The 23,970-nt window shown below is 54.8% G+C and overlaps 1 protein-coding gene across 2 annotated transcripts; it reads right to left on the reverse strand.

Annotated features, from left to right (window-relative positions):
- Positions 1-1,331: 1,331 nt before the first annotated feature.
- LOC117654078 (homeobox protein engrailed-2b-like) lies at positions 1,332-23,007 on the reverse strand. Of its 2 annotated transcripts, XM_034400243.1 has the most exons (3): positions 22,157-22,971; positions 5,621-5,626; positions 1,332-2,628 (listed from the first exon to the last, which is right to left on the reverse strand). In XM_034400243.1, exons 1-3 carry the CDS (start codon positions 22,746-22,748, stop codon positions 2,285-2,287), a joined length of 942 nt encoding a protein of 313 aa, XP_034256134.1. In that variant the 5' UTR covers positions 22,749-22,971; the 3' UTR covers positions 1,332-2,284. The 2 variants fall into 2 exon arrangements, with proteins under 2 accessions (XP_034256134.1, XP_034256135.1); XM_034400244.1 differs by lacking the exon at positions 5,621-5,626 and having other exon boundaries at positions 22,157-23,007.
- Positions 23,008-23,970: the final 963 nt, after the last annotated feature.

Genomic DNA, 23,970 nt, shown 5'->3' on the forward strand with positions numbered 1-23,970 from the left:
TTAGACTTTTATGTTTTCATTGCGGCAATTCTGTCGGCGATGCTTACCTAGAGCAGCTTTATTGTCAACGTGAGGTGGTTTCTTTCTCTCCCTCTCTAACTTTACTGTCGACTTAAAAGCTGAGAAAAAAAGTGTAAAAACTTGCGGTATTTGAACATCCGCTCATGTACTTCGAACCATCGATTCGCGAAGCGTGTGCGTCCTCAGCGACGGCGTGGGCCGGGAGAGAGAGAGAGAGAGAGAGAGAGAGAGAGAGAGAGAGAGAGAGAGAGAGAGAGAGATAGGGCGAGGGGGAAGGGGCGGCGGGAGGTGGAATGAAGGAGGGAGAGGGAGCCTTGGCCGGAGTGTCCAGGCCTCCGGGCGCCACGGCAGGCAGGTTGACAGGTGCTGGCCTCTACCGGCGGACCGGGGAACTGCTTGGCCGCCGTGCAGGTGACTCGAGGGACCTCGGCGCGCGGAGCGGTCCTGGAGGCCACTGGAGTCCACTGGAGTGTCCGGCGCCTGTGCCGATCAGTGTAGGCAACCCGCGCGACCCCCGTGTGGCGCGGCGGCCAACCCAGCACGGCGCTCTGGGCGCTTTCTCCGGGACGCCAGTTGAGTTCTTATGTGGTGCCAGTTGAGTTCTTATGTGGTAAAAAGGCAGTGGACCATAATGGGTTGCCCAACTATCCGGCGCATTTCATTTTTTTGCTAGAAAAAGACTGTTTAGGGCCGAGATGGTCCTTGAAATTGTCAGGAGCAATAAGGGAGAGCCCCTGCACAACGTACTCAAATTTGGGCCTTTTTTAATTTTTTGCCGAAAACGTGAAAAAAACACGAAGAGCCTTAGCTTTTTTCGACGAAAATGGTCAACCTCCTCAGATTTGTCTCAAATTCACATGGAATCTTCCTATGGGCCTAAGAAACAGATGCCTAGTGCCTAACGGTCTTTGCCACATTCGTTTTGGTGTGAAAATGGTCTCGCACATAAATCTTCAACTGTTTGAGACATTGTTTTTACGCAATATTCACCGCTCTTTTTTTTCTTCTTCAAAATAATGACTTTGACTGACTTGTGAAATGGTTCTAATTTCTTTTCTATCTCACTTCTGCCTTTAGTGTGAAACCAATCCTAAACTGCAGAGTGGTCAACCCATCGCTTTTTCAAGCGAAGGGTCGTGGGTTCGATTCCCACTTGCGGAAATTGGTGTAGCATTTTTTTTTCTGTGTCTCGATCAAGCTTCTCTCCATGTTTTTTTCTATGTCTTCTGCTACGACCACCGGATGTAGACTATTTTTTTTTTTCATTTAAAGCATGTTTGTGTGTAAGGGGGGAATGACGAGAAAGTATGTAACGTTAACACAGACATTTTGTGTTTTATTGTTCTCTTTTTACAGTCCATTTACAGCTTCTCGAGATAAAATTTACAGTTAGACTTACGAGCTGTACATTAAATACAATTAGTAACTGATATAGAGGGGTATTGCAGGTCTTTGGTTTCATTGGGCAATGCGGACGGAGTTCCAATATTTCCTGCCCGTTTTTTATCATTTCTTATTTCTTTTTCACCAAATATAACATATTCCAATTGACTTTCTACTATATTTCTACATTTCCTTCTAGTCACCAGTTTACGAAAAAAAAGGTTACGATGCATTATAGAAACTACAATCTCATCGACATCTTGGACATCATTTTTTTTTGGAAGGAAGTCAAATTTTCCAGGAGACAAACATTGAGTTGCTCGCCAAAATACCCGGCCTAGACGGCAGAGAAGTCACAATACCCTCTTTCTAAAAAAATCACAGTAGCTTATAAAACTATTTACAAGTGGGTAGGACTCTTGACTAATTAACAAATATACACATTAGAAACCAGTGTTCCTTTCATTTCAAAAGCCCACAACTGCAGAGAGCGCAGAGCACAAAGTAAATGACAACATTAGCTCAGTGCTCCTCGCCCCCACTTCACTCTGAAGATTCCACAAGCATCTTCCGTTGCACCACAAACTTTACCAATCGTATCACAATGAGCAGAGTATATTATAATGACTGGCTTAGAGACTGAGATCTAACAGGGAAGGGGCAAAAAAAGGTTGAAACAAAAAACAACTATAAAATGGCGTCTTTTAGAATTCTACATCGAAAATCATGTTTGATAATAATTGGCATGGCTCAGAATAACAGAAAGAAAACAATGAAAAATATAAAGGATTGTCAAATATTTCTATTTTTCCGGGTTCCTTCCCCCCACGACACCGGTGGCGGGCAGCTTTTCCCGCCACAGGGAAGTCCCAACGAAGCGCTACGCGTCGCCCTGCACCGCCGCGGCCCGCTCCTCCTCCTCCCTGGTGAGCGGAACGGTGGAGTGGTTGTACAGCCCCTGCGCCATGAGCTGCAGCGCCAGGGGGTTCTTGTTCCCGGACGCCTTCTTGATCTTGGCCCGCTTGTTCTGGAACCAGATCTTGATCTGGGCCTCGTTGAGCCCCAGCTCCCGGGCCAGCTCGGTGCGGCGCTTCTCCGTCAGGTACCGGTTCTCGGCGAACTCGTGCCGCAGCCGCGCCAACTGCTCGCCGCTGAACGCCGTCCTGGGCCTCTTCTCCTCCTCGGTCCTCTTGTCTTTCCGCTTGGGCCGCCGAGTCCGCGGACCTGTCGACAAACACGCACTCCTTTTAGACCGACAGCACCGGCGTGTTCGTCAGACTGACCAGGTATGATTTTACTGAGTGGACGTAGGCACCAGTGCACTAGAAAAAAATTACTGCGACATAATCTTAGCTCTACTACTAACTCAATCACTTAAAAGAAATTAGAATGGTGCTCTAGATGGGAACTAATGTCCTCTGTTGCCATCGTAATTCTCGCGCACACATGCTATCTTTCTCGGCAACAGGTAATGACTGCTGGTAAGGCACTACTCCTAGAGCAGCTGGACGGAACAGGCCAATTACTGAATTAGCATCTCTCGCCTAGCCTCGCGCAGCCTAGCCTCCGACCAGGACATGTTTACGAGGCACCTGCTACCGCGCAGCGTGCAAACGGCACACACCTTCGGGTGCCGACTTTGGCGCTCTCTCCCCCGACCACCTCAGCCCGGGCAAAAAAAAGCGGCGATCAAAACAAGAATCTGATCGCACAGCATATCGTAACGTTATCCTGACCACAGGCACAACGCCTGGCTGCCCCCTCCCACTGCGGTGGGGCCGCCGGTGCGATGCCCTGGGCCGCCCTGGGCCGCCCTGGGCAGTGCAGGCCCCGTGCGGCGGCGGATGATACATGTGTCAGCTGTCGGGTCCTGGGCATTTTCAGCTTTTCAGCTTTTCGGCGATGCCGGCCTTGTCTCCGATGCGCAACGACAGCGAAGCTGACAGACACACAGACAGACGGGCAGAAAACGGACAGACGGGCGCCGGTTGGGCCCCAGGGCAAGGGGTACCAAGGCCGAAATTTTAACTTGAACTTTTTTTGACATATTTATGTTGGCCTGCCACCCCAAGGCAAAATTTTTGATAATTTGATGTTGGCATGCCTGTTTTGTCTGAGTGACACCCACACATGCACGCACCTGGGCTGCAGGTTGCAGCAGGGGCACCACGAAAACGGACTGATCCGAAGGGGTTAATGAGCACACGAAGAACCCGGGGGACCCGAAGGACCCGAAGCAGGAGGAGTGGAGATGAATTCGTCATCCACCTGATACCGTACCTACCACCCGCATGGCACTAGCGCCAGCCCCGCCAGCCCCGCCAGCCCCGCCAGCCCCGGGCCCTGAAGCACTCAATTACGTAGTGGCTCCCCTCCCAGGGCCCAACCAACCCCACCGCGAGACCCTCAATACCACGCGACCCGTCCTCTCACATTTCAAACCCTTAGGCCCTTTAACTCCGACCCCCTCTCTGCCGCCACTGTTCGAACTTCCCCGACCTTTCACCACTTTTCCACACAGTGCGACTTTTTTTTCAACCCTTTTACTCAGACATAATTTTCTCTGCAACCCCTTCCCTAACCCCTTCCGACCCTTCTCCGACCCCCTCCGACCCCGATCGCGTGTCTCTCTCGCACTCGCGGCGCTGGCCCATTTCGGAGCGAAGGTGACTAAGTCGTCACGGAGGCACCTCAAGGCAGACCCCATCCATCACTGTGAGCACGCCGGGCGGACGGACGGACAGACAGACAGACACGCCCGCCAGGTACGGACTTCTCCAGTGGCAGACACATTCTACCGCAGATAAGCCCCGATTCTCCCGGTTTTAGGGAGAAAAAGAAAGGAGGTGTATCGGTGACATCAGCGAACGGGAATGAGGGAGAGAGAGAGAGGGGGGGGGGCATACCTCGCCCCGTCCTTCAATTTCGGTTTCAGTTTCGGCATGAATCGCATACACTCCACGTGTGTGGGCCGGCGCGCTACGCCACGCCACGCCCCTCCGCGACAATCGGCCGTGCCGCGCCGCGCCAGTGAGCACTGCGTGAAACGCGAACCGGATCTGTGATTCGTGCGACCGTCATTTGTCAATACCCCGCGCTCCGGTTTGAATGCACGTGGGCGCCGCGCCGCACAGCACCGCCCCGGACGAGGCGCGTGTGAGCCGCCCCGCGCGCGTGGAGTAGCGACGCTCTAAAACTACATAAGTACTCCCCCCCCCCCAATGCCCCCTCACTCACGTTTTCGTCGTGCCCAGTGACTCATTCAATGAATGGACCCAGTTCGCCCCGGGCAGAAGGACGCAGTGACGGTGGTTCGGCTGGAATGCCGAATTCCCGTGTGTGTGTTTGTGTGTGTGTGTGTCGTTAACGGGTTACGTTGTTCGAGTTCATTACTACAGCGATGTTGTTTTTAGAGAGGGATGGCCTGTTTACAGATTTCCAGGTCACCTCCTGGATACTGTAAGCCCTGCTCCCACTCACTCCAAAACAAGAATAAAACAAATGATTTGAAACATTTTGTAAAACGTAGTCAGGTACTACCTCGTTTCCCTGAAACAAGTCCATCTCCCTTTTCCCCTAATTCTACGTTCCCGTTGATGAATGGCAGCACTTTCGCGCACTTTCTTTAATTGGTTCGCCTTGCACTTCTTGCCCTTCCGCTTAGCGCTCCCGAGGTGCTCCCCCCCCCCTCCTTTCCCCTGCCGCCCTGACTCCTAACGGCGTGGTTTGCGGTCCGCTCTACCTACGTTACCGTCGCAAATGTAACCATCAGCACCCCTCAGCAGCACCCCTGGCTACACTGCTAAACGAAGCTTCTGTACGGGTACAAACAGCACTACCGTAAAGCCCATTTTAAAAAAAGCCATAATTTAAAATTGAATGTCCAGCTTTGATAGCATGGCACTTATTAAATTAAGAGCTTAAAATTGAACAACGATGAGAGAAGTACCTCCATTGTACTCAAAACATCACCGTGAAAGAAAAGAAAGAGAACACACTGGTAATTCAAGAAAAACTAAAAAGGATTTTTACGCTTTTCTTAAACAACTTGCTCATTGCCAAGCATTTCTTTTCCAGGGCACTTTTTTCTTTTCAGTGCGTCTGTAGAAAGACTCAACTCGATACCAATGTGAGAATAGTTAAAAGAAAAAGGGTACTTAATACTGATGATGTGGAGGCTTTTTCGCTCATGGTTGAAAGAGTTCAGCAAACTTACTGCGGCCTGGGGGCAGAAAAAACAACGAAAATCAGTACAGGATCACTCACACTCGACATCATCTGCAGACCTGGACAATACAATATTTGGCATATAACACTTGAAAAAGAAATAAAACATTAACCAAAGAGACAGAGCAGGACGACAAAGCTGAGTATTATAGCACGCTAACGTTTAAACAGAAAGAGTGGCGCTCTACATATCAGAGCTGATGGTGCACGGTAAAAGAATAACGTGCAAGGATTAAAAAAAAAAACACATTAAAAGTGGGAGGGGGTTTCAGTGCACATTCCTGGAGCGGGGTGGCCCTGGCCAGTTGGACTTAGGGGTGGTTAATGCTGGAATTTAATTAGGAAGACATGATACTTGATGAGGCAGACACAGCCGTCCCAACGCTCCGCACGCCACCCCCAATGAATGAATGAATGAATGAATGAATGAATGAATGAATGAGGAGATTGGCGCGCACTGGACCAAATGCAGCATTTCCCAGGTCCGCCACCCCGGCTTGTCTGGCACCGCCCTAGACGCCTAGAATTACGTAAAGATGGAGAGATAGCAGAGTGCTTCCCGCGCGGCCAATCGGAGAGCACAGCGCTACCGCTTTGGACCACACATGAGCGTCGGCGTAATTTTCTACTCCGTTGAACAATTAGACAAGTCGTCTTTTCGGAAGCCGCCGCGGCCAGTCCATGCTCGTATAAAGACATCAAGCGAAGGCTTCATCTTCTTGGCGGGACATAGAGAGAGAGAGAGGGGGGGGAGGCCTAGAGGAATGACGTGCCTGTCTCCCTTCAATCGCCGTCTCTCTCTCTCTCTCTCTCTCTCTCTCTCTCTCTCTCTCTCTCTCTCTCTCTCTCTCCCTCTCTCCCATTGTCCGCTCGCGACATACGCTCGCTTCTTAGGCGACCACCCTGAGACACTGATCTTGTTTCTCTCGCGTACCGACGTTGCTCTCCTAACGCCTTCTTTCTCGCTCTGACGCACCGAAAGACACACACACTAACGCACACACACGCGCACACACACACACACACACGGATCGTGACACTACTCTTGTTTTCCACCTGAGTGCCCGACTCATCCCTATAGAGCTGTAAGGTGAAACACACACACACACACACACACACACACACACACACACACACTCAGAGTCACTAAGCTGCTCCGATCCGTTTGCCTCTCTGATTGGTTTGGCGCGGCAAACACTACAGTGGACCTAAGCTGGCAGTCGGGCTGCCGAAAAGCAAACTGACGCGTTATGGGCGTCGCACAAAAGCCGGCCGGAGCTGGAGGCGAGCTGGAAGACACTGGAAGCGGCGGCGGTGCTGTGAGAGAGAGACGCGCAACAACAACACGCAACACTTCGGGAAGCAGCGAGCGACGCAGCCAGGACGGCCTTTAAAATGTTTGCAACCTTTTTCATATATTTATTTTTACTGCAGAAAGATTTTTTTATAATGTCATTTTCTCCTCAGTGGCCATTTGTAAAACATTAATTTGGCGAAAAATTAGAAAGTACAACGAGAAAAAAGTTTGCAAAAGGACCCTTTGGCAAAATAGTGAAAATTAGCATTATTTGTTGCTAATGGGTCGCGCAGTCCGTGTGACTCAGGCTGTCACTCCAGTGCGGTGACTCCGGGTGACTCCGGCCGGACCACCACGCTCGGGGTTCGCCCGGAAATCTCAAATCACGACCGGAACCAAGCGCCGCTTCGCGCTTCGCGTCCAGCGGACCACGCGTTCAAATCTCCCGCGGTCCGGCAGCTCCGCGGCCAAGAAAGAATCCAGAAAAAAAGAGAGAGGAAATGGAAAAGAAATGGTGGTGGCGAAAGGTCCCATCGGTGCTCGAACCAGCGACCGCTGAATGAGATTGCATAGCACGTGTCTCGCTTCAGTCTTTCAGGGCCACCCATGCCGGCCAGATAGGCTTACACCGGCCCCCTCCCTTTCACTCTCATCCCAATAACTCCCCCTGCTTCGACCGAACGTTTCTGGGCGAAATGCTAGATTGACAACCACAGCAAAAAGAAATCTAAATTTTGCATTTTGCGATTGAATAGTGTGACAAGCGTGACGGCTCCTTGGTGTCACTAGACCTCCTTTTTCAATCGAGAAAAATTTAAAAAGGGCAGGGGAAAATGTCAGAGCTTCCCGGCAGGTTAGGTCATGCTGCTCGACGATTGTCTGACGATGGGATCTGTACGCTATAAATTAGGCGCACCGTCTGCACTCGAAATTAACGCGCGAATACCGCCGGAAGCGGTTCGAATTGCATACCCACTAAATAAATAAAAGGCGCCCGACACCCTTCTCTCTCTCTCTCTCTCTCTCTCTCTCTCTCTCTCTCTCTCTCTCTCTCTCTCTCTCTCTCTTTCTCTCTCTCTCTCTCTCTCTCTCTCTCTCTCTCTCTCTCTCTCTCTCTCTCTCTCTCTCTCTCTCTCCGCCCTTCGCCCCCGCACAGGGCTGCCTGCCTGCCGGCTGGCTGGCGGCTGGCCGGCCGGCGTAGCGCGCCGTGGCCCGGCCTCCGTGTGTGGTCTGCGGCCCGCAGTGGCGGGGCGCGGCGAGGCGCGGTGGGGCGCGGTGGGGCGCGGGGGCGCGGGGGGGCGGTGGGCGCGGCGGGGCGCGGCGGGCGCGGCGGGGCTGGCGGCGGGGCGCGGCGGACGAGTGCAAGCTGGCTGCTCGGTCTGTGCCGGCCCGCCCGTCCAGGGAGCTTAATAGAGACATAGCAGTCAGTTTGAGCAGAGAGAGGCAGCGAGAGGGAGGCAGAGCGAGAGAGAGAGGCAGAGGCCTGGCGGGCCCGGTCGGTGCGGGTGGCATCCATCTCCCTTACCTCCGTCTCGAACGTGACTGGGTCACATATGTGACAGCGCCGCCACAGCGCCGCCGTGTCCACAGCGCGGCCCCTCGGCCAAACAATCCAATCACCCTTCCTCCATTCATTCGATTAGCTTCATTCATTTCGATCTTCATTTGAATAAATTAATTATTTGCTCCGCGGCACGCGCGATAGGCGAGGGCACACTGGACTTGGGCCAAGCGAGTTGACGCGCCACTCAGCGTCATCAGCCGTTCAAGCGCTCTATATCAGAGGGAGAGAGAGAGAAGCAATCTGTCTCACTCCAGCTACAAGTTTCGCCCGAGGCCGTACAGAGGTCATACAAAAGACGCAAGCATTCCTTTGCCTACTGGGCGAGGACACTGCAGGCAGCTGCAGGGAACGGATTTGACTCGCGGCGAAAAGTGGTGAAGGGACACTGGAACCCGTGGCGGGACACCTCCGAACCAAGATTAAATCAGTTGGCGCCCCCTTGCACCACCCACCAGGGCTATACTATGAATGGATGCGACACTCTTTTTGCTTAGACGCACTGCACTCCCCATTGAACCGGGTTTCCAGGCAATCAGCTCCACTCGTTTGCAGAGGAGAGAGAGAGAGAGAGAGAGAGAGAGAGAGAGAGAGAGAGAGAGAGAGAGAGAGAGAGAGAGAGAGAGAGAATAATAGCACTCAGCCAATTACTCAAGAACACACACGCAGAAAGAAGCGACGAGCCAATATCCGAAGAAAAGTCGTGTTTTCCGCGTCTACTTTTTTCAGCTGACCAGTGTGGGAATTCCCGCAAGCCCGCCGCTCCCCTTTTTTTTGTCAGTTTCCAATGGAGCATTTCCTTAAAAATGAGTGTGGGAATACAAGGACATTGACAAGGCCGGCCCCTGGCCGATAGCATCTCCGACAAGCCGCTACCGCCGGCTGGCCCGACTGGCGTTCGGGTCGGTTCGGGACGGTTCGGGACCTCTGCCGGCAGCGCGTCGCCGCCCGAGCGGCCCGAGCCCGATAGAGGCACGTTTGATCAGCTGTTGATGGGCGGTGAGGTTAGGCCCGCCCTGCACGCAAGACCGGCAGCGGCGGCAGCGGCAGGGGAGTTTCCCGCATCCGCAGGGAATTTCCAACATCCAAAGAGTATTTCCCGCACCCGAAGGGAATTTTCCCTTCCGCTGCCTGGATTTCTTTTCCGGAGTCGAGGAAATGTTGCGGGGAAATTGAGGCCCAGGATGACGGCGTGAGGAGAGGGGTGAGGATGATGCACGCGTGTCATATCGTCACAACATAATGACGCCATTGTCTGCAGCCCGAGGCACGCCGCACCACGGCCCTCCCGGACGACACACGCCAAGGCTCTGAGTTACTACTCCCCGCGAGTGCCACCCAGAATAGCGATAAAAGGACAGGCAAACAGGCAAAGGTGTAAATCTCGAATTTCAGCCCTCGTTCAAGTTGCCGTTCTTCGCCGTACGAAAAGCATTCATGCGTTGCACTCAGTTCGCAGCGTCGGAGGACTCTGTTCGAGTCCACAGCAGCGCCAAAAACTAACCTAACTCGAGGCTCGAAGGCCCCCCCTCCTCCTGGTCACCGATCAGGGCAAGGGGTACGGGGGGAGACCAGCTGATCCATGGCCCACTGATGGGGCATGAGGCCCCCGTGAGCACCGCGCCGCCGGGAGACGCCGTGAGTGGGAGCGAGACGGACGGAGTGAGTGCGAGAGAGACAGACGGACGGGCATTGCAGCTCGTTGATGAAGACATCAGTGAGCCCACACAAGCAGCGGGATACTGACCGGGGACCGGCGGGGACCGGCGGGATGGGACCCTCAAGGGGACCCACGGCGAGGACGGGGGTCGCGCGTAAACGCGGACCGGGGCGCCACTTGAAATGCAAATACGTGTATTGAAAAAAATAAAAACAATAAATAAAAAATGTATCATCTGCTTAAAAAAAAAATTCTACTCCTGGCTAAGGTAGTCGCAGGGGCCATTCATAAGCCAACAGACTAAAGTCACGTGACTCTCCTGTTTGGAAACCTGGTGCTAGCTCCGTCCTCGGCCGAAAGGCTTAGCGACGGCCCCTAACGACCAGCGATAATACCGCTCTTAATTACCTTAACGTAACCGTGTCACTGGCCCGGGCCGCCTGGCCGCCTTGTTTTGCGGTGTAGCTCCGAACGACTTTGTCAGGAATAATACCGGGATTATTATTGAGGCCCCTGACACGCCCGGACGGACACGCCACAGCGCGCCACAGAAACCCAAACAGTGCCTCCCAGCAACCTATGCGCGACTGTACATAATTAAATATTCCTCTATTAGCGAGAATCGGGCTGGACCGCCCGGGCAGCCTATATCCATCCTTCAGGATCATCACACCTGAGCCTGTCTTTTAATTCAATTAATCTGAGCTGGCGGAGTCACACAAAGCCGAGAGGTGCCATTCCTCGAGGGCCACACAGCAGCAAACCCGGAGGCGCTTCGGCAGTCCGAATGGGGCCCGAGTGGGATCCGAGTGGGATCCGAACGGCTTCGGAATGGGTGTTGCACACCGCGTGGCGACATCAGACGCTGTCTCCCTGCTGACTCACCGCAAAAAGACAGCTCAATGAAAGCCGGGGTTGTCCCATCAAACGATCAAACTAATTTCTATTTTCTTAAAAAATTACTGAAACGGGAAACAACTGAGTTTTTTTCTCGATTCCGACTTTATCGGTGGCACACTTTACGAACCGAGAAAAAATGACGGGAAAGCAGAGTCCGGCAGTCCGGCAGCCCATCTCGAAAGATAAAACGCTATTTGTCGCAGTCGGCCGGCAGATTTAGGCCCCTTGGGAGGCCTTGCCGTGCCACGCCGTGCCACGCCACGTCCCGGCCGTCTCACCGTCAACTTTTACTGCGACCGGACGGGCCCCGTCGGCACCGAAAAACTGGCTAGTTTTAGCGACTTCCCTAATTCCTAATTAGAAGTGAAGACCCTGACTTATGCCGCCATAGGCCACTCCATCCGATAGGCGTTTGGGAGAACGCACGTCACGGGATTTTCTAGAAGAGGCACTAGAGGATAGTTTCGGCCTCCGACTTCATCAAAAATTAAGATGACACAAAGTACACGTCTCAAACTTTTTAAAAAGTTTTTTATTTATTTTGGAGATTTTAAAAAGTTTTTTGTCGTTTCTCCTTGGTTGTCAAAATAAAATTTTCACGAAAGTTTCCTCCAGGCCCTAGCCCAAATTTGCGACTGTTCTAGTTGAAACTCGGTGTGCTGTTTCGGAGCGTGTACTGCAGTATGAATCACGCCTTTCCGAGCCCAGCCAGCCCCGCGGTGGGTCCGCGCGTCGCCGCGGAGTCGTTCGCGGGAGGGGGAGGGGGGGGACGGAAAGGCGGAAAGGGGGGAGGGGAAGGGGGTCCAGCCAGCTCAGACGCCAGAGACAGACGGCCCGGGGAGATGGCAAAAGCGGCGATGAGAATCTGCCTGTCCAATATAAAATTTTAAATGTCCGTGTCGCATCAAATGATATCACTTTGTGGACGCAGTGGAAGAGAGCGGGCAGGATGGGCAGAGAGAGGCCGACAGGTGGAGCGAGAGAGAGAGAGACTGGGTCGAAGGAAAGGAAAGAAGTCAGAGAAAAGGTGTGTGAGATTGCCTTGTCCACCAACGAGGCATATCGTTGTGTGTGTGGCAGTGTTTATGTAAGGATAATTATGGAAATGTTAGCGTTGTTCCTTCGCTCAATCTTTCTCACTATGTCGTACTCAATTTTAGTTCGGATGTGGACAGGTGAGTTTCGGTGATGGCCTGGCTTGGCTTATGGAACGCGCTGTGTAAAAAGAAAAAACGAAGTAAGAGAGGCCTTTGAGCAATCCTCAGCAAGAGGCGCGAAAAGAGGCTGAAACGGTATGTCCAACTGAGCTGCCTGAAAAGGCTGATATTCTCATGCTGCCACGTCAGAGAGGTGCGAGCAATCACTCATGAAGTGTGAACCTCAGCGGGTGAAATCAGCCATGAGAAATTAGCTGCGACTGTCATAAACAGGGCTCCAGGAGATCCCACGGGCTGAACAACACTCTACTGGCGGGCCACCGGTACGGTGCATGGCGAGCGGGGCAGCGCTAGCCTGTCATTCGTTGACAAATGACTCATAACCCGTGAAATGGCGGGTAGAGTGAGACGGAGAGAGAGGCGGCGTCCAGACGGTACGGCGCAGTGCCCCCCTCGCCCCTCTCCCTCACACCCCCGCAGCGTCCCGCAGCCCGCGGGGCAGTGCGGCCACACAGAAGCTGGGGCCTTACGGGCATTGCAGTACGGTCTTGTTTCCCTGCCGGCTTCGTCCGCTTTCGTCGCTCTGTCTCTCTCGCACTCCCACGGCACGGCACGGCGCGGCACGGCGCGGCCCGTGGGTGCGAGAGAGACAGAGAGTGTGTGACTTGACGGCCAAGGGACGGCTTTACTACTGGCGGCACACGGACGCGGCGTACGCGGCGTGGCCAAAGGGATTCAGGGGTCGTCCAGAAAGCACGTAACGGACGCCCAGCGACCTATGTGCTTCCCCAAAGGGCCCAAAGGCGTCAGGGACCGTCCAGGAGTCGGAAGAACCACACAGTCTGTTCAAACTAACTTCCGAGTCTCTACTGCAACCCAACCTCACTCACGAAACATGCTCTTCATCGAACAGGCGGTGAATAGACAGCTGGACTCTTATTCGCAGTCGAGTGCAAATAAGTGCGACTCTCCCAGCGCCTTTACATTGTTCAAAACGAGGCGGCAAATAAATTACGGCGGGAAAGGAAAGGGACTCACCGCCTTTACGATTTCCGCCCCAATAATAAAAATGCGGAGCGTCTGTCTCGCTCGCACTTACGGGACGGACATTGGGCACCTTGTTGCAACGCAACGAGTGAACCCTTTGCTACTCATTTCCCTTTTCATTGCGTCCCCGCCTGTCTGTCTGTCTGTCTGTCTGTCTGTCTGTCTGTCTGTCCGTCCGTGGCTCATCTCCCACGTGGGCGTCCGCGGCGGCGCATAGGCGTTGCGCCCCAACGGCGCGTCAAGCACATTCTGCTGTCCGACAAGGTGATACCGCATCATTTCTCCCGATATTTATCGTCTGCCAATCGCCATGTCATTTCGCATTGTTGGTCTGCGTTGTCGCAGTCTACTCTGCCAAAAAAAATCGCGCAGAAATTGTGACTGCACGTCGACAGAGCGGCAAGCCGCACGGTGGGCCAGCAGAAGACCGGTGGAGGTGGCCGAAACACTAGACGCGTTTTGAGCTCCAGAGAGTCGCTAAATGGGACTAGAACCGAACGTGTGATCCCACCAGATCCCACCAATGGATTTCTCTCCAAAAGAGGAATCCATTGGTGGGATCACACGTTTGATTTTGAAGACGCACGGACGCACCGGCCAAATTGCAAGTCGCTTGCCAGTTCTAAGGTTGTTGTTGGCGCGTGCTGCGCGTGGTGCGCAGCGCTGCGTGCCGGCGCTACCGGGCCACCTGGGCAGTACGCAACAGCAAGGCGGTGCCTTCCCGCCACCCTAATTATTGTTTTGTCCTGTCGTCTGTTTCAATTTACAAAATGACACATGCTTCCCTAGCGCCGCTGCGCCGCTGCGCCGCTGTGCCGCCTGCCTGGCTCCACTCCCGGCCTCACTTTCCGGCTCCGACTTCCGACCATAATTACCCTTACTTTTTTATCCAACTTGAGCCCGTTTTCCCCTTATCTCGGGTTGCTGCGCTGGGCACGCATCTGTTTGGAGTCGCGTGCGGCGCGCGGCCGGGGGGGCTCGAACCCACGACCTTCCGCACCGGCGGCACACCGGCGGTGGCATCGCTAGCGTAGCTACGGGGTGCCTGTCGCACTGTCTATCGGTTAAAATCCGTTTCAAAGAAAAAAAAGCGCTATACGTATCTTCATACTGATTTGAGAAAATTCTTGAATTTTAAAAGTAAAACGCATGGCATGTCGAGTTAGAAAAAAAATAGGACAAGTATCAGCTATGTGTGAGGGGTCTCCCATTCATACGCAGCCGTACAGAACACCGTGGCTCTGTGGGGAGAACAAATGATCATTGCCCACCCATTTAGTGCGCCGAAGACACGCCCAGGGCACACTTCATGAATTGAAACGCCGTCGAAACATTGTGGTACGGCTCGCTGTAAAAAAAAGGACAAGTCCTTCTTTTTATTGACTGACAATTATCCTAATAATCAGCTCCAAAATTTATTTATTTTTTTCAAATTTTTACCTTTTTATTTTTTAAATATTGCAGGCTTATTAGACTTAGTGATGGAGAGCTAAGTCGCGGGACACATCGAGAACCGCTTAGGATTCGCTTAGGGCGCTACGCTTGCTACGCCGTGCTACGCTCGCGGCCGCTTAGAGTCCGTTGCCGGCGGAGAGCGCGCGGACCACCCGAGCGGAGCGCGTCCGGAACGTCGCGGCGTGGCGGGCCTGCCCGGCATTGCCCAGGCGTCCACGTGGGAGGGGCACTGCCTGCGCCGCCTCGGACGCAGTCCCAGCAATTAGAGGATGGGGCTCTGTCGCGCGGAGTAGCGCCGCGCCGGCCGCGCCAGCGAGCTTTACTTCTCGCGACCTTGCCCACGCCAGGCCACGGCTCCTTTCCGATGCCACAGCGCAAGCAATTCAGCTTAATTTCAATTTAAAATTTTCACTTTTCAGTTTTAAATTTTAAATTTTTAATTTTTAAGTTTTAAAATTTAATTCTTAGGTCTCAATATTTTTCCTTTTTATAAAAAATTTACTTCTCGCGACCTTGCCCACGCCAGGCCACGGCTCCTTTCCGATGCCACAGCGCAAGCAATTCAGCTTATTTTCAATTTAAAATTTTCACTTTTCAGTTTTAAATTTTAAATTTTTAATTTTTAAGTTTTAAAATTTAATTCTTAGGTCTCAATATTTTTCCTTTTTATAAAAAATTTAATACATTGATTGTCAAGTGTTGATCACATCATTTTGACCAGTCCGAAACTGAACACCATTTCGACCGCGTCGACGCGGAGGTTCCCGCCCACATTAGCGTCTCATTTTGCCGCCGTTTCTCCGCCGGTCGCGCCTCGCTGCCCGCCTGACGGACAAATCTTCGTCCCCGATGACTCCGCCTTCGAGCCAGCTTCGGGCTTTCTAGTGGGCAGCCATGTTGGCAGCGGCTATTTTCCTGTCACCACCTCCTCAGCTACGCCACCGCCGCCGCGACGCGTAGCTACGCCCTTGGACCGCCGTCCTAACCTCTCAGGCCGCGTGGGCAGGGTATCATCAGCGGCCGGCCGGGATTGGTGAAGCCCGAAGCCGGGGAGTAGCGGTTGGCGCGGCATTTGACTCGCCTCACGCAGGTCCAAGCCCCACGGTAGCTCACGTCGCTCACACACTACCAAAACCTCGAACCATTATCAATCCCTGCTCGTCCCCCTGAAGGACCGTGTGAAGTCTTTCCAATCTGCGCTTTAAACTGCCGACTGTGTTTGTTTGGAAAGGCGACTTCTGTTGACATTCGCACCCGAAACGCGTCGCTCCAAATACGCCTCCAAAATGACTGCGCCGCACGTGAGCAAAATATTACCTCAAGAAGACGTCGCGGCCCTAATTTGGCAGCAACAACAACAAACAACAACATCCGGTGTTTCCGCACTACTGCCCCCCTCCCCCCTCTTCCGGCGCTGCCTGCTCACCGCCTGCTCGCGCACGTTCGTTCCGTCGTTTTCGCCGACGAGGAAGGCCGTGGAAGCGACAGAGACAACACTCTCTACGGCCAATAATTGCTCGCGTGTTTCTGCAGGCCTTACTTACTTACACCTGCCGTCCCCGGCAGGCCACCGGCAGGCCAGCGGCAAGCCAAGCCACCCCCACCCCGGCGACTCCCACGCCCAAGGAAGGCCTCACGCCGAAACAACTCGCAACCCTTCCCTTTCACCCCACCGGCAGCCCCCTCCCCCTTCCCTTCTGCCCGGTCCGCCCTTGCGGCCCGCTGATTGGCTGGCCGTGCTAAATAGGTCTGTTCACGAAATCTTTGGTCGCGAAGGCGCCGTCGTGGACAATCATTTAGGGGGGGAGGGGGTGGGGGGTAATTACATCGGCGCCAGCTTTATCACTCGAGTCCTTACAGGGCGGCACAAATTTCGTAAAGGTGTGATTACTAGATTGTGTAACGGTGGCAACGGCGCCGCCTAGCGCGTCAGCTGCCCGTTCCGAAGTCGCTCGCCGCGGCCTTTTGAACGAGCGTTTGGTCCGCACGGCTCTGCGTCTACGCGTGTCAGAGCGTGTCTAGTTAAAGTCTATCGCGAAACAGTTTCCGCGGGGAGGTGCGTGGAGGGCGGAGCAAGCGGCGGGCAGCAGAGCGTGCCGTCCAGTACATTTCTCATACACCGTCCCCGCCCACGCCTTGTACACAAACTCCCTCGGCAGTCGCTGTTTTACAAGTTATGAGAATTTGCCGCGCCGGCGAGCACACTGTCTGTCCTTTTTGCCGCTCTTTCCACCGCGCCAGAACTTGGGCGCGGCAAAAACGCAAACCAAAACAAGAAAACCATTCGCAAATGCAGGAACTTATTATGGACCGCTGTCAACGTTTTACAAGCAGAGAGAGCACTGTAAAAACTTTACGAAGAACCACTTTGTAATACGAAGAAAATGAAGGCATTGTAAAATCTACGAAGAAAAGCTTCGTATTACGAAGCATTTCTTCGTAATACGAAGCAATTCTACAATGCCTTCATTTTCTTTGTAGTTATGAAGCAAAAGCTTCGTAGGCTTTTAAGAGCGAGAAAGAGAGAGAGAGAGAGAGAGAGAGAGAGAGAGAGACGGGATATGCCATGAGGCTCGTCTCCAAATTGAGTCGCAAACGCGCGCACGCGCACACACACTCACACAGCGACAAGTTGCCGACTGCAGCATTGGCCATGCTATTAGACGACATGCTGGAGATTCTCCATGCGTGCAGTGCGCGCGCGTTGTGTGTGTGTGTGTGTGTGTGCATGCCCTATGCGCACTCCTGAGCGGGTGTATGCGGTTAGAGGGCGGGTGCAACACGTGCAACATGCGAGCCATTGCACACACACACACACACACAGCGAGAGAGCAGGGAATTGCGACTGCGTGTTTGTCGCGTTCGAGGCAATTTCTCATACAGCGGTTTGAAAACAGATTACTATCCCCCGGCCGGCTGTGTGGAGAGAGCGAGATAGCACCGCAGTGGAAGGCCGAAGCGAGGTTAGGGGTCGCTCCATTTGCCCGTGACACATTCCTCGCCACGCCGCGTTGCATTTTTCATTTTCCACTTCGGATTTGGCGGGGAGCTGCGCCGGCATGGGTGGCGCGGCGTGGGAGGGATCGAGTTCACTCTTTGATCGCCGCCACGTGCGCGCCGTGGCGGGGCGGGGCGGGGCGTGGCGCCCCAGATCATCAGCAGCTACCCCTTGCGCCGCTTGTCCGAGGCCAGGCCTGGGCCAGGCTCGGTCGGGTCGTAATTGAAACAAGATTCGAAGCGCCTGTCTGGAATACAGTGTGGCCACCCTTCCGGGGGTCGCGGCCCTGCCTCCCTCGAAGCGGCGAAGCCTCCAAGCAGCAATAACTGGAACACAACTTAGTCAATTTGTTCCGACGCAACGTCGTCGTCGCCCCGCCCGCCCGCCCCGCCCCGCCCCGCCCCGCCCGCCCCGCCCCGCCCCGCCCCGCCCCGCCCGCCCGCCCCGCCCGCCCTCCACGGGCCATTACCGTGACTGACAGAGGCGCCGCGCTTCGCACCTCGTCCGGTTTTAGGTTAGGTTGCCCCGCGCTGGCTGCCCCACGACGGTTCGCGCATTGATTTCGACCCACACTCGTTCCCTTTCGTCACGTGGGGCGCCCCGTGAGAGCGAGAGAGAGAGAGAAAGGGCGCCCGTCCGAGCCTTCTTACCGCACCGTGCTCGCGTTGCCGGGCGAACACATGCGTGTCCGTCGACACCTCGTCGTTTAGTCCGGTTATTTCCATACGGGTTTTAAAACCACCGCATCGACGGGCGAGCCTGGCAAGGATGAAAATGACTCGAAAATTACTCCAAAATGAGGAAGCTGTTTGAAAACCGCGTCGCTGCGTCGCACCCTCCCTCCCTCTCTCTCTCTCTCTCCCTCCCTCCCTCTCTCTCTCTCTCCCTCTCTCTCTCTCTCTCCCTCTCCCGGCTAGACCGGCCACCCGCCTGTGCTGCAGCCAGCGGCTGGCTCATAAAGATGTAATCTGCCGCCCATTTCGATCAACACAGATCGAAAGAAATCAACAGGAGCCGTTCACCGCACTGTGAGCATTCCGCGCCGTTCCGAAACGTCACGGCCGCGCAACGCCGTACGGAACACGGGTCGCTCTGTCTCTGTCGCACCCTCACGGGAAGCCCCGAGTGCGAGAGAGACGGCCCGTAAGGCCACCGCAGTGCCGGGCTGGCTTACCGATCTGCGCTAATGCGCCAGGTGAATTTCTCATCGAGTGCTGCCCGCTAGGCGGCCTGGCCACTGCATGCAGGACCTGCGGGCTGCGCTGTCTCTCTCGCACCCTTACGGGCCGCCCCGTGAGCGCGAGCGAGACAGAGAGAGACAGCCTCCTGGCGCGGCGGCCACTGCAGACGTTTATTAATCGGCTGCTTGCGTCACATGGCCGAGCAAAGGCGGTGAAATCTTTGATATCGCTGTCCCATCCATCCCCGTGTCCACCTATCTGTCTGTCTGTCTGTCTGTCTGTCTGTCTGTCATTTTGTCTGTCTGTCTGTCCGTCTGCACGCCAGGTTTGCGATTTTCTCTCGAGAGTGGCGGTCTGGGCGCGAGCCATGCCTTATCAATACAGTACCCCTCGCGCTGCGGGGTTCGCTTCCCCGTTGAGACTCGGCTCCTGCGCGGAGTAGTGCTGGCTCTGTTGTCGCTCTGTCTCTCTCGCACTCGAGGGGCCTTCCAGTAGGGGTGCAAGAGAGGCAGAGCGGGCTGGCGGCACCGAAGCGCGCCACCTGTCAACCGGCGTCGCGAGCGTCCCGGTGGAGGTATGTTGCCGCCTCGTTGTCTGGGTATGATTGACTTCCTCAATTTCTATTACGTCCCTTAAACCAACAAGGAGGGGTAACCCTTTGCTCCGGACAGAGACAGACAGACGGACTGGCAACCCTTTCCGTCCGTCAAGGAGCCTCGTGTCTTTGCATCCTGGACTCGTTCGTTACCAGCACCAGCTGTCGTTGTCAAGCGTTAAAAACGTGACGTCACTGTCAAGCCAGCAGCAGAGCAAATTGTTGGGACGCATTCGACCCCACCACCCCAACAATAACAACAACAACATTTGAGGAGGAAAATCGACAGATATTGACAGACCATCTGGTGCACTGCATCGGTCCAGCCGCAGCGACGAGTAGCGGTGAGGCCGATGGAGGACGTGGGAGGAGCTGGGGAGGGAGGGAGAGAGAGAGAGAGGGAGAGAGAGAGAGAGAGAGAGAGAGAGAGAGAGAGAGAGAGAGAGAGAGAGAGAGAGAGAGAGAGAGAGAGAGAGAGAGGGAGAGCATCGCGGATGAAAAGGATGCACACCCATCCATACATCAGTGTGGCTGCCTATGCACAGCGTAGGTGCGCACGACAGGGGGACGCTCCCCCCACCCTCCCCCCTTCTCTCTGCTCTGTCCCAGTCGAGCCCCTTCGCACGCAGCGAATGCCGAAACCGGCCAAAAACTCGCGACATGATTGGACGCAGGAAACGCGCGCATCTGCCGTCAAGTGAATGACACGCAAAGATGGCATGTGAGCTCATTTCCCATTTTCTTTCCGAACCTCACTTCGATGCTGGAGGAAAGCAGGGTGGATGTTGTTTTTCCAAACTACAGTAGTTGGGGCATAGAACCGCCCAAGAACCGCCTGCAGTTCCGATGACAACGCAGAAAACTCAGGAAGAATGTTTAAAGCAAAAACGTAGCGGAGCAATTTCTGACAGTGGAGCTTCCTCCGTCAACACCCTCTCCCGCGGATGACAAATCCGCCCCGGCGGTCTACTTGGGCCGAGGGCGCAGAGTCGTTCTCGTCGCTCCGTCTCTCTCGCACCGGTTCGGGACGCGCCCTGAGTGAGACGGAGGGACGCCTCTCAGTCTGCAGGCCGAGGTGGGCAGCGGAAGGCGTTAGCGTCTATTTGCAGTAGAGCGTCGTCTATTCGCACTCGTGGGAGCGGCCGGCAGCGCTTTGGCTCACGTGCAAAGAGCGCCGTTCTTGTCGCTCTGTCTCTCTCGCACTCATGGGGCGTACCGTATAGGTGCGAGAGAGACAGAGCAGCGACTCTCGGAATCAGTCTGCTGCTCGTCCGGTGCGTAGTAGACTACACTGCGTACCGCGTACTCTGCCAATTATCATTAACGAAAACCAGGAATCGCGCCCCGCACCCATCTCGCAAACGAGTCATAAACGGGTAAAAAAATCAACTGCAGAAATCTCGCTTTAGAATTCGTCGCGCATCAGTAATGGCCCTTTCTTACTCAACAAAGACTTTTTCTCAAACTGAATTTTCAAAAAATATTTTCAATATTTTTCTGCAATATTTAGTTTGGCAAAGGTCTTTTCTTGGTGCTTTTTTCTTTCAGCAGAATACGGCGTTGCAAAACTGGCGTCCTTTATTGCTCTAGATGTGCCTTGCAGTGGCGTGCACGCGCGGCGCGTCGGTAACGAGTCTCCCGTATTTATCGCTCTGGTAATGGCGGCTCGTTAGGCCCCAAAGGGGTTTTGCCCTCGTCAAACGGAAAACCGGGAAAACCGCGTCCAAATGGGCCGCGGAACGACTCGGGACCATTTTGACTGCCGTTGGATGGAAAGACGCGCGGAGGCGACGAAAAAACAGTTTGGAGGGGGTTTGTTTTGACATTTGGACCCCGTTTTGACTTTGTTGTGACGTTTCCTCGAGTACCCAGGTTTGAATTGTGGTTTCAATGACACTTTGCTCGCAGTCTTGAATGACAGGATCACCGCTCATCGCTCAGCGTTATTGAAATTCAGAACATCTTGTTAAAAATTGGTGTTTAGAGACAATGGATTCCACAGTCTGGTCGAAAAAATCCCGAATTTACAAATGGAGGTCGCTGCACCGCAGCACCTACAAATTAACATTGCAAACCTTTGGCTGCGCAAATCAGCCACAGAATTCAACATTTTGACAGTAATTTCGTTAAATTGTCGCCTGGATGCGAGTTCGGCAACTTGACGACCGATCCCCGACGCCATTGCGACGTCGATCCCGCTGATTGAAGTTGACAAGTGCTAGACTATTGGAAATAACGGAAATTATTAAAAAAGGACCCAGGAACACCGCAATGGAAGATTACTGCCAACATTTTTCGGCGCAAACCTACAAAAACAGCCATGCAGGAGCAGAAAACAAAGGTTAACGCAGTTATGAACAACCCAACTTCCACAAAGAAGTGTAACATGTGTACCGATTTACGTCGCACGTTGAGAAAAATTTAAGCAAACCCTCTCAGTTTAGCGAAACATTTATTAGCATTTATTGAGAGATATACGGTAATAAAGACATGCTCAACATTTTTCTCATTTCACTAGGGTCGAAGCGTTTCTGTCTCGCACTCGACAATTTTGTACATTTTACAATGAAACAATAAACAAATACGACTGGATTTGTTTTTCTATTGTACCGTCACACTTCTTTGCGCAGAAGCCCGATTGTTGATCGCGGATAGAAAAGAAATATGAACTCACCAGATGACGGTCGGTCCGAGTACCGCGTGCAGTACACCCATGCCGGCCACAGCAGCGGGTCCGCCGACGAGCTGTTCTCCGTGGACGACGAGGACGTCGAGGACGTGGACGAGGCCACGGACGCCACGGAGGGAGGGGGCGGGGGAGGCTGCACAGGGGTGGAGGACACCCGCGACAAGTCAATGGGGGCGGGGGGTGCCCCGGGGGGACTCACTAAGGGGGCGGGCGGCGTGGGCCCTGCTGTCCTGGCCCCACTGCTCCTCGCCGACCCGAACTCGGGTCTCAGGATGTTGGCTATGCTGAACTTGAGCGCCCCGATGGTGGGCACGCACGGCACATTGTCACAACACTCGTCGGGATCCTCGCTGCGGGGGCTGTGGGGGCTGCGGGGGCTCCCCGCGGGGCTTCCGGGGGAGCTGCCCGGCACGCGGGGCTCGGAGCCCACGCTGAGGACCTCGTCGTCGTCGTCCTCCTCGACGTCCACCGGGCCGGGCGAGGCCGACGCGCCCCCCTGTGGGCGAGGCGCCCCCTGCGGGCCCTGGTGGCCCTGCGGGGGGTAGCGGGCGAAGTTGAGCAGGCAGGAGGACGCCATGGTGAGGCGCGATGAGGCGCGGAAGGTCCTTGACGGGTACCTGGCCGACCTGGCCGGGCTGGCGGGTACCCTCCGCCACGACGCGCTGGCAGCGCGCTACGCCCCAGCGCAAGCAGCGCAAGCAGCGGGGCGGCAGTGCCGGCTGTGCCACTCCATCGCACACTCACTCCATCGGACGCGCGGGCCGCGGCTCGACTGCGGTACTCGGCCCACTCGGCTCGCTAGTGGCAACACTGCCCCGGCCGCCTCGCCATGAGCGCCGAGTGCAGGTTGGCCACGTCGGGCCGCGGCTCCAGCGCTGCGGCGGCCGCGGAGCGCAGGGCAGCCAACCTCGGCGCGGCAGCGGCAGCAGCGCGCGGGGCGGGGCGTGCGCGCAGTGGCCCCCCTCCACCGCTCCGGGGGCGGGGTGAGCGGCAGGGCGCGCCGCGACTGGCTGCCGTCGGCCGGGTCACCCCCACCAAGCCGCCCCCGCCGCCCCGCAGCCGCCCTCCCACCGCCGCGTCTTCCTGGACCCTCCCCCCTCCCCCCGCGTCGGCATACGGCAGCGGCGGCACTCGCGTCTCCGGGCTCTGATTCGCAATAAAAAAGATGTTTGTGTGCACAAGCCGAGCGCTGGAGCACAGGCACAGACACGGCAGTGCCATGGCAGTGCTGCCACCGCCAAGGGTGCCTGCCTCCCCCCCCCCCGCAAATCAAGTCGCCGAGTCCCGATTGAATTTCGCAGTGGCAAGCGAGGGGTGTCGACGTGCCTCGTGTCGCAGTCCAACTCGCCTCGCGCCTCCCGCTTCGATTTTGGAATCGGCCGACGGGCCGCGTCAGCTGGGCTGCAACGGGACGCAACGGGACGGCGCGAGGCTGGAAACACCCCCGTCTTCGAAAACGATACCATTATGAACATTTCGGTTCAGAACAAATTTCAAATATCGCGCGAGAAAGGAAAACGGTAGAGAATAAATGAGCTGCCTCTGCATTGGATCTCAGCGAGAACATGATCGGAAGTCTCTCGAGTGCGGGGTATCGTGAGGCAGCTGCGCTGGCGGGGTATTGACAGCGGCCTCGGTCGCGGGGTATTGCCGACGAGCCCAGCCGTAGTCGCGGGGTATTGACAATAACGTTGAGCCTGAGGTATAAACGAACTCAGCAAATTTTAAATGTCTTGTTACTCATGGGTTGAAATGAGATAGTATTGTAAATACGAGGTTAAATTTACACACAAATCTCA

Source organism: Thrips palmi, unplaced genomic scaffold (genome assembly GCF_012932325.1).
Source record: "Thrips palmi isolate BJ-2018 unplaced genomic scaffold, TpBJ-2018v1 HiC_scaffold_10, whole genome shotgun sequence".
In the NCBI taxonomy this organism is placed as follows: domain Eukaryota; kingdom Metazoa; phylum Arthropoda; class Insecta; order Thysanoptera; family Thripidae; genus Thrips; species Thrips palmi.